The sequence below is a fragment of the Pseudorasbora parva genome, chromosome 1 (assembly GCF_024679245.1).
Source record: "Pseudorasbora parva isolate DD20220531a chromosome 1, ASM2467924v1, whole genome shotgun sequence".
In the NCBI taxonomy this organism is placed as follows: Eukaryota; Metazoa; Chordata; class Actinopteri; order Cypriniformes; family Gobionidae; genus Pseudorasbora; species Pseudorasbora parva.
This window is the reverse complement of record NC_090172.1, coordinates 70,543,016-70,553,825: the sequence shown is the minus strand read 5'-3', so window position 1 is coordinate 70,553,825 and position 10,810 is coordinate 70,543,016. Positions and strand designations below refer to the sequence as shown.

Sequence of the window (10,810 nt, the reverse complement as noted above, 5' to 3'; positions counted from 1 at the left end):
TCTGCTTTTAACTTTTAAATAACTTTTATTTATTTGTTAATTAATTTTAACATTTATTTTTACATTTATTTTTATATTTATGCGTTCATTTATTTTTCCCACATGCATTTATTTTTACATTTATTGATTGATTGCTTCTTTTCTTTTTCTTTTTCAGTGTGCAACATGTAAATGAGGAGGGCGGTCCTTGTGTAGCTTCAGCGCATCATTGGTTGAGAGCGCCACAGTCTATGAAGCTCACTCATGCAGAATCAGACCAACTGAGGAGAGTTGTCAGTAAATTACGGAAATAAGAACATCTTTTGTTTTTTGCCCAAAGTTTGCATGCCTGTAACTCAAGAAGTATTACATATATATTAATATCCTTGTAGATTCTGATTCTTTATGAACATTCTTTTGGTTCCTTCATTTTAAAGGCCCTTGATGGTTCAGTCCCTGAGATATGGGGATCTTAATGCGCTAACGGTTGAGTTTTACCCCTTTTTAACGATCAAAAACCAAATGTGGCTCATAGATTTGCACAGAGATGATACTTATTTTATTCAAAAGGATTCCCTGAAGAATAAATAAAACTGAAACTAGAACTGTATCTTGTTTCCCTCATTTGCAAAAATTTGAGGCACATTCATCTGCTCTCAAAACTGTTTCAATAAGTAAGAATGTAATGAATATTAATATTTGAATCCGTTTCAGGAAGAAGGGATTTTGTTCATGAACTTTCTGAAGATACCAATTTTTCAAATATAAAGCACCATTACTACACATTTCCACATCGATATCCCAATGTCTCTGTGACTGAACCATACTGAAACTTTAGTAAACTTTAAAAGAAGAAAAAAAACAAAGTCACTCAGAGAGGTCTATTGTATTCAATTTCAGTTTTTAAGGAAAAAAGTTCCATCTGTAGTTTCAGTGTTTATTCAGTGATTTATTCTTCAGATATTCCTCTTTAAACACAAAACTATTAGCTGTTTTTTGAAAAGTTTCCTACATTTAGTTTTTGATAATTGAAAATGAACATTTATGGCTCTCAGACGGGAATGTTCTAAGCAATGATAGAAGCTGATAGAAAAATAGTTTTGGGCCACTGAAAATGTGACCAGTTTACTTCTGGAGCCACATTAAGATCTCCTTATCTCTGCGCCTGAACCATCGAATGTCTTTAAGATCAAGGAACCAAAAGAAATGTTGATTAATATGGCTTGGCTTTCTCAGTTGGGGACGAAAAAAAAAAAAAAGTTTTCAACTAAATATACAAATAACATTAATGAAGGAGGTCTTATTTAACTCTATAAACTCTAATCCTGATCTGCCAGCATTGTCTCTCTCTGATAAATTAAAATAAGCTGATAACATCACTGTTTACTCCAGAACGACTGTACAGCCAAATCTAATTCTGCTGCAGTATTGTCCTGTTTAACACTGAAGCTGCTCTGACACAATCGTTTTAAAAGTGCTGTATAAATAAAGTTGACTTGACTTGATTAATAACCAGAATCTAAAAGGATGTTTAAAAAAAGCCTCTGATTAAAGTATAAATCGACAGTGCAGCTGAAAACGCAATACATAAAATTGTAATGCGCTTCCTTTATGGACCTTCTCAACTTAATTGAACATATGGAAAAATAATTATGCTTTATTATGGTTAATTTATATACTGAACAATGATTTAGAGACAGTTATAGACCTAACATAAAAGAATAATGAACTTAATATTGAATCCGGCCGCTTAAAAAAAAAAAAAAGGTTTGGACTCCCGGTCTTAGGTCAAATTGTTTTTAAATATATATCGCAATGTCAGTTTTTTCCCCAATATTGTGCAGTCCTACTTCATTTATTTATAAGATCCAGTAAAGCAAAAAAGCTGAGTTTATCATCATTCCTCCAGTCTTCAGCGTCTCATGATCCTTCACTAATCATTCTCAGATGAGGATCTGATCATCAACACACACTTACGATTATTATCAGTTCGTATTTCTGTGGAAACTGATACATTTCAGGATTCTCGGGATTCTTTGATAAAGATTTCAAAAAATCTGAATTTATCAGAAACGTAAAGCGAAACTTTTGCTCAAAACACATTTATGATTATTATAACATCCTTTAAAATTGCATTTAACTTGCTGATCCCACCCTTTTGAACGGTAGACCAAAATGATGTGTCTGATTTAAATATTGTCACAGATAAGGACACTTATACATTTTAAGATTGCAATTATTGTTGGAGTTCCTAATGCTATCCTCATTATTTAGCATTTATTATAGCACCCTATTACATTTATAGTTTTATTTTTAATGTCTGGAGAAATTTACTACAATCACTCCGCCTTCAAATTAAATATTTAAATATTTCAATTAAATTAAATTATATGATAAACAAATAAAAATAATTAAGAAAATTAGTAAATACTGTATGGTAATTAAACTCACCAAACCCATTGCTTGTTTTGAAGGTAATATCATACACACAGGTTGAGCTGTAAGTCCCCTGATGAACTCAGGTAAAGTTCTGCTCTCCTCAAAATCATTGTTTATATAAGCTTCGAGTCACATGACACAAGTGAGTGGTGGTGCATTATAGCATTCCATCTCTTACCGTACAACAATGCATTCTTCCCTAAGCATGCAGTTTGATACACGCCTGTCAATCACACTAAGTGATTTGTCTTGTCTTGAAGGGTGTGTTTTGTTGAGTGTTGTACAGGTGCTTAAGTTAAACCTATAAAATCTAGGCTGCTCAATCACTTCTAAAGAACAGTGTTATTTAAATGACCATATAATGTAAGCCGTGTGCATATCTGTCTATCTGTCTGCTAAAGAGGTCTAGTCAATCCGAATGGACTTTTCCCTTGAAAAAACATTGTTTCAGTAACGCATTCGTTCACATTTATTCATTTAGAGTAAAAACGAAAAACTCACAAGACATTTGCCATAGGAGCCAACAATATTCATACTAATAAACACGATTACACTACAGAAAATGGTGCAGGGTTTACGTGTAAAAAGTAAATTACTAAATTAAGTAAATTTCACAGATAATTACAAAAAAACTGAAATGTGAAATAGTATTATCGACAGATATGTGCAACTTTGAAAAAAATAATTTACAGTGTATTACACAAATTAGAAAAAAGGTGAAATGTTTTACATCATCTGTATAGCATGACAGGTTTTTACAAAAACGACAGATCTGTAAATATAAAATATATTAAAGATATTTCTACATATAAGACAAATTTTATTATATTTGATCTGTTGTTGAAACGAGCATTGGTCTTGCAACTTTAAACCGGTTCTTCAAAATGTGTTTCCCGCTTCACTTGTTTCTGTTTCGGTGTGTGTGTGTGTGTGTGTGTGTGTGTGTGTGTGTGTGTGTGTGTGTGTGTGTGTGTGTGTGTTTGTTTGTTTATTTGCTAGTTTGATTTAAGCACTTAGTCATATGATCTGACTGACGCTGAAATACCTGGCAAAGTCGTCCTATGTTCAATGGCAGCTGAAACAGCTCTTTGCGTTAACAGTTGTTTAATGGCAAGTTTCTGTACACTTTCCCCTTTAAGTAGTTTTGTGTGACTGTTTCATGGTTTTGACACTGTGGCCATTATTGTGACTTGATTTACCAGTGGGTGGTTGAAGATAATATATTTAAACATGGGTAGTTGTGGTGTGATAACCTTTCCTTCTCCAGTGATGTTGTTTTGTGATGGTGAGTTTGTTAGATCTGATGGGGGGTCTGCTTTAAAGGATAAACCCAAACTTGAGTTTCTGTGTTCATCAGCTAAAGTGGGGGTCACACATTCATGAGAAGAGTTTGACTCATTGCTTATGGCTGTGGGAAGAGATGATGGAGAAAGCGGGTTTAAGAAGGTGTTGGTATTAGTCGAGGATGTGTCCATTGATATTGGCTTGGAATTTGTTGTCATGGGGTCTCTTGTTTCCTGTAGAGATGGCAGAGAAAATTAAAATGGTTGAAAGTGTGGCTAACACCATAAAAAAAAAAATGCAATGAGAGAATAAATCTTGAGGACTGCTGTACTGAAAACATAAAAGGTACCACTTATTGTAGAGTGAAGAATTGTGTACAGTTTAACATCGCCATGTATGTAATTTCAGTGTGAAATACTGTCATATGTATAGCTTTCAGTAAAAGCTATGAACTACCTTATTTACCATTTACTGTGAAAATTATTAGAAGGAAAGTCCAAGAACCCTAGGCCTTGCGAAAAAAGTATACTTTAACCCTTTAACACTTAAACTTAAACACAGAGGTTTTTTCCTAAAACGTTCTTGACATCCTAATTTCAAAAGGCTATATCTTAAAAGTGATAAAAGATAGAAACTTTCTGTAATGAGAGAAATGTTAAGGATGACCCTACATTTATCTAGGGATTACATTTTGCCATATAATTTGCATATTATGACGTCATAAGGTGGTGGCAATCTTGGATTATAGAATTTTCATAAAAGAACTACATGTTTAATTGATAAAATGCAGCACTTCTCTTCCCCCAAAATGTCCCTCACCTTCAGTGTGCTATATTGCACAATACTGAATGTTCAGGTAAATAATAAATAGTAAACAAACTGTTTAAATCATTAATAATACATGGTAGAAACAAACCGAATGCATGCAGCGGTTTGCTTTTGCTGTAGAGATTTTGCATTTACTACATACAGTAGGCACTCTGATTCCATATATAGGGCACATATATATATTATATATTATATATTATGCATAATAGCCCCTCTGCCCCGTGTCACAGCGCGTTCCCAACACTACCACACCTGCTAACTTCACGATGAACACTCCGACCCTGTGAAATATTGTTCCCACCAGTGACATTGGGCAGTGGACTATCTACATTGGGCAAAGGATTCACCAATTGTGCTTAGTGTAACGTTTGGGTTAGTTTCACTTTCACAATCACCGTCTTTGATATTTCCCTTTGAATCAGGGTCTGCAAATAGAAGACCCAACACTTTATTGCTAGTAAGCTTTTATTGATGCCATTAGAAAATAATAATAGTAATAATAATAATCTAATGCAAATACTCGCTGAAGTTGACAATGCTCTGATAAAACGTCTCACTCGCACATCAGCTCCGCTTTTGTTTGCACTGATTCAATGCGCTCTTGCTCGTATATTTTGTATAGAATCATGATGTTTGTATGAGTCAGGGATGAAGTACGACATGTCTACCATCTAGTGGAGGGGAGGTGGAATGAAATTTGATAACCTATTTGACAAAATCGGCTGTTTTATTCAGTGACGCATATTGTTGAGTAAACTCGACCATGGCGCTTAGAGGGTTAAGCTCATTTTATGAGGTATAATAAGTAATGTTCAAGTATATTCTTAAGTATACTTTATGTCATAAATATACTAATATCAATGTCTACTAGTAGTAAACTTTTATTTTAGAGACAGGCTATGTTTATTTGACAATGAGTAAAGTATAGCTTCTGCTGTGTAAGTAACAGTACCTGTAGATGATTAGTAACCAGCATAAGCATTGTTGAAGGAGTTATGCTTGATGACTCTGTTGTAGATGTTGAAGGAGTTGTGCTTGTTGGTTCTGTTGTAGATGTGGAAGGAGTTGTGCTTGATGACTCTGTTGTAGATGTTGAAGGAGTTGTGCTTGTTGGTTCTGTTGTAGATGTGGAAGGAGTTGTGCTTGTTGACTCTGTTGTAGATGTTGAAGGAGTTGTGGTTGTTGGTTCTGTTGTAGATGTTGAAGGCGTTGTGCTTGTTGGTTCAGTTGTAGATGTTGAAGGAGTTGTGCTTGTTGACTCTGTTGTACGTGTTGAAGGAGTTGTCCTTGTTGACTCTGTTGTAGATGTTGAAGGAGTTGTGCTTGTTGGATCAGTAGTAGATGTTGAAGGAGTTGTCCTTGTTGACTCTGTTGTTGGTGTTGAAGGAGTTGTCCTTGTTGACTCTGTTGTAGATGTTGAAGGAGTTGTGCTTGTTGGTTCTGTTGTAGATGTGGAAGGAGTTGTGCTTGTTGACTCTGTTGTAGATGTTGAAGGAGTTGTGCTTGTTGACTCTGTTGTAGATGTTGAAGGAGTTGTGCTTGTTGGCTCTGTTGTTGATGTTGAAGGAGTTGTGCTTGTTGACTCTGTTGTAGGTGTTGAAGGAGTTGTGCTTGTTGGTTCAGTTGTTGATGTTGAAGGAGTTGTGTTTGTTGACTCTGTTGTAGATGTTGAAGGAGTTGTGCTTGTTGACTCTGTTGTAGGTGTTGAAGGAGTTGTGCTTGTTGGTTCAGTTGTAGATGTTGAAGGAGTTGTGCTTGTTGGTTCAGTTGTAGATGTGGAAGGAGTTGTGCTTGTTGGTTCAGTTGTAGATGTTGAAGGAGTTGTGCTTGTTGGTTCAGTTGTAGATGTTGAAGGAGTTGTGCTTGTTGACTCTGTTGTTGATCTTGAAGGAGTTGTGCTTGTTGGTTCAGTTGTAGGTGTTGAAGGAGTTGTGCTTGTTGATTCTGTTGTAGATGTTGAAGGAGTTGTGCTTGTTGACTCAGTTGTGGATGTTGAAGAAGTTGTGCTTGTTGACTCTGTTGTGGATGCTGAAGGAGTTGTGCTTGTTGACTCTGTTGTAGATGTTGAAGGAGTTGTGCTTGTTGACTCTGTTGTAGATGCTGAAGGAGTTGTGCTTGTTGACTCTGTTGTAGATGTTGAAGGAGTTGTGCTTGTTGACTCTGTTGTAGATGCTGAAGGAGTTGTGCTTTTTGGTTCAGTTGTAGATGTTGAAGGAGTTGTGATTGTTGACCCTGTTGTAGATGTTGAAGGAGTTGTGCTTGTTGGTTCAGTTGTAGGTGTTGAAGGAGTTGTGCTTGCTGACTCTGTTGTTGATCTTGAAGGAGTTGTGCTTGTTGGTTCAGTTGTAGGTGTTGAAGGAGTTGTGCTTGTTGACTCTGTTGTAGATGTTGAAGGAGTTGTGCTTGTTGACTCTGTTGTAGATGCTGAAGGAGTTGTGCTTTTTGGTTCAGTTGTAGATGTTGAAGGAGTTGTGATTGTTGACTCTGTTGTAGATGTTGAAGGAGTTGTGCTTGTTGGTTCAGTTGTAGGTGTTGAAGGAGTTGTGCTTGCTGACTCTGTTGTTGATCTTGAAGGAGTTGTGCTTGTTGGTTCAGTTGTAGGTGTTGAAAGAGTTGTGCTTGTTGATTCTGTTGTAGATGTTGAAGGAGTTGTGCTTGTTGACTCAGTTGTGGATGTTGAAGTTGTGCTTTTTGGTTCAGTTGTAGATGTTGAAGGAGTTGTGCTTGTTGACTCTGTCGTTGTTGATGTTGAAGAAGTTGTGCTTTTTGGTTCAGTTGTAGATGTTGAAGGAGTTGTGCTTGTTGGTTCAGTTGTAGATGTGGAAGGAGTTGTGCTTGTTGACTCTTTTGATGATCTTGAAGGAGTTGTGCTTGTTGGTTCAGTTGAAGATGTTGAAGGAGTTGTCCTTGTTGACTCTGTTGTAGATGTTGAAGGAGTTGTGCTTGTTGGATCAGTAGTAGATGTTGAAGGAGTTGTCCTTGTTGACTCTGTTGTTGGTGTTGAAGGAGTTGTCCTTGTTGACTCTGTTGTAGATGTTGAAGGAGTTGTGCTTGTTGACTCTGTTGTAGATGTTGAAGGAGTTGTGCTTGTTGACTCTGTTGTAGATGTTGAAGGAGTTGTGCTTGTTGGCTCTGTTGTTGATGTTGAAGGAGTTGTGCGTGTTGACTCGGTTGTAGATGTTGAAGGAGTTGTGCTTGTTGGTTCAGTTGTTGATGTTGAAGGAGTTGTGTTTGTTGACTCTGTTTTAGATGTTGAAGGAGTTGTGCTTGTTGACTCTGTTGTAGGTGTTGAAGGAGTTGTGCTTGTTGGTTCAGTTGTAGATGTTGAAGGAGTTGTGCTTGTTGGTTCAGTTGTAGATGTGGAAGGAGTTGTGCTTGTTGGTTCAGTTGTAGATGTTGAAGGAGTTGTGCTTGTTGGTTCAGTTGTAGATGTTGAAGGAGTTGTGCTTGTTGACTCTGTTGTTGATCTTGAAGGAGTTGTGCTTGTTGGTTCAGTTGTAGGTGTTGAAGGAGTTGTGCTTGTTGATTCTGTTGTAGATGTTGAAGGAGTTGTGCTTGTTGACTCAGTTGTGGATGTTGAAGAAGTTGTGCTTGTTGACTCTGTTGTGGATGCTGAAGGAGTTGTGCTTGTTGACTCTGTTGTAGATGTTGAAGGAGTTGTGCTTGTTGACTCTGTTGTAGATGCTGAAGGAGTTGTGCTTGTTGACTCTGTTGTAGATGTTGAAGGAGTTGTGCTTGTTGACTCTGTTGTAGATGCTGAAGGAGTTGTGCTTTTTGGTTCAGTTGTAGATGTTGAAGGAGTTGTGCTTGTTGACTCTGTTGTTGATCTTGAAGGAGTTGTGCTTGTTGGTTCAGTTGTAGGTGTTGAAGGAGTTGTGCTTGTTGACTCTGTTGTAGATGTTGAAGGAGTTGTGCTTGTTGACTCTGTTGTAGATGCTGAAGGAGTTGTGCTTTTTGGTTCAGTTGTAGATGTTGAAGGAGTTGTGATTGTTGACTCTGTTGTAGATGTTGAAGGAGTTGTGCTTGTTGGTTCAGTTGTAGGTGTTGAAGGAGTTGTGCTTGCTGACTCTGTTGTTGATCTTGAAGGAGTTGTGCTTGTTGGTTCAGTTGTAGGTGTTGAAAGAGTTGTGCTTGTTGATTCTGTTGTAGATGTTGAAGGAGTTGTGCTTGTTGACTCAGTTGTGGATGTTGAAGTTGTGCTTTTTGGTTCAGTTGTAGATGTTGAAGGAGTTGTGCTTGTTGACTCTGTCAATGTTGATGTTGAAGAAGTTGTGCTTTTTGGTTCAGTTGTAGATGTTGAAGGAGTTGTGCTTGTTGGTTCAGTTGTAGATGTGGAAGGAGTTGTGCTTGTTGACTCTGTTGATGATCTTGAAGGAGTTGTGCTTGTTGGTTTAGTTGTAGATGTTGAAGGAGTTGTGCTTGGAGGCTCAGTTGAAGATGTTGAAGGAGTTGTGCTTGTTGGTTTAGTTGTAGTTGTTGAAGGAGTTGTGCTTGTTGGTTTAGTTGTAGATGCTGAAGGAGTTGTGCTTGGAGGCTCAGTTGAAGATGTTGAAGGAGTTGTGCTTGTTGGTTTAGTTGTAGATGTTGAAGGAGTTGTGCTTGGAGGCTCAGTTGAAGATGTTGAAGGAGTTGTGCTTGTTGGTTTAGTTGTAGTTGTTGAAGGAGTTGTGGTTGTTGGTTTAGTTGTAGATGTTGAAGGAGTTGTGCTTGTTGACTCTGTTGTTGATGTTGAAGGAGTTGTGCTTGTTGACTCTGTTGTAGATGTCGAAGGAGTTGTCCTTGTTGACTCAGTTGTAGGTGTTGAAGGAGTTGTCCTTGTTGACTCTGTTGTAGATGTTGAAGGAGTTGTGCTTGTTGGTTCAGTTGTAGGTGTTGAAGGAGTTGTCCTTGTTGACTCAGTTGTAGGTGTTGAAGGAGTTGTGCTTGTTGGTTCAGTTGTAGGTGTTGAAGGAGTTGTCCTTGTTGACTCTATTGTTGATGTGGAAGGAGTTGTGCTTGTTGACTCAGATGTTGATGTGGAAGGAGTTGTGCTTGTTGACTCAGATGTTGATGTTGAAGGAGTTTTGCTTTTTGGTTCAGTTGTTGATGTTGAAGGAGTTGTGCTTTTTGGTTCAGTTGTTGATGTTGAAGGAGTTGTGCTTGTTGACTCAGATGTTGATGTTGAAGGAGTTGTGCTTGTTGACTCAGATGTTGATGTTGAAGGAGTTGTGCTTGTTGGTTCAGTTGTAGATGTTGAAGGAGTTGTACTTGTTGGTTCAGTTGTAGGTGTTGAAGGAGCTGTCCTTGTTGACTCAGTTGTAGGTGTTGAAGGAGTTGTGCTTGTTGGTTCAGTTGTAGGTGTTGAAGGAGTTGTGCTTGTTGACTTAGATGTTGATGTTGAAGGAGTTGTGCTTGTTGACTCTGTTGTAGATGTTGAAGGAGTTGTGCTTGTTGGTTCAGTTGTTGATGTTGAGGGAGTTGTGCTTGTTGACTCTGTTGTAGATGTTGAAGGAGTTGTGCTTGTTGAATCGGTTGTAGGTGTTGAAGGAGTTGTGCTTGTTGACTCTGTTGTAGGTGTTGAAGGAGTTTTGCTTGTTGACTCTAGTGTAAATGTTGAAGGAGTTGTGCTTGTTGGCTCTGTTGTAGATGTTGAAGGAGTTGTGCTTGTTGAATCTGTCGTAGGTGTTGAAGGAGTTGTGCTAGTTGGTTCAGTTGTAGATGTTGAAGGAGTTGTACTTGTTGACTCTGTTGTAGATGTTGAAGGAGATGTGCTTGTTGGTTCAGTTGTTGATGTTGAAGGAGTTGTGCTTGTTGATTCTGTTGTAGATGCTGAAGAAGTTGTGCTTGTTGACTCTGTTGTAGATGTTGAAGGAGTTGTGCTTTTTGGTTCAGTTTTTGATGTTGAAGGTGTTGTGCTTGTTGACTCTGTTGTAGGTGTTGCAGGAGTTGTGCTTGTTGACTCTTTTGTAGATGTTGAATGAGTTGTGCTTGATGACTCTGTTGTAGACGTTGAAGGAGTTGTGCTTTTTGGTTCAGTTGTTGATGTTGAAGGAGTTGTGCTTGATGACTCTGTTGTAGATGTTGAAGGAGTTGTGCTTGTTGGTTCAGTTATAGATGTTGAAGGAGTTGTGCTTGATGACTCTGTTGTAGATGTTGAAGGAGTTGTGCTTGTTGGTTTAGTTGTAGATGTTGAAGGAGTTGTGCTTGGAGGCTCAGTTGAAGATGTTGAAGGAGTTGTGCTTGTTGGTTTAGTTGTAGTTGTTGAAGGAGTTGTGGTTGTTGGTTTAGTTGTAGATGTTGA

At 37.8% G+C, this 10,810-nt stretch overlaps 1 protein-coding gene across 1 annotated transcript; it reads right to left on the bottom strand.

Annotated features, from left to right (window-relative positions):
• Positions 1–5,680: 5,680 nt before the first annotated feature.
• LOC137078144 (mucin-2-like) lies at positions 5,681–10,264 on the bottom strand (the record flags this gene model as incomplete). Its single annotated transcript, XM_067445302.1, has 1 exon — positions 5,681–10,264. A coding segment is annotated over one exon (4,584 nt), but the record flags the coding sequence as incomplete, so codon positions are not given.
• Positions 10,265–10,810: the final 546 nt, after the last annotated feature.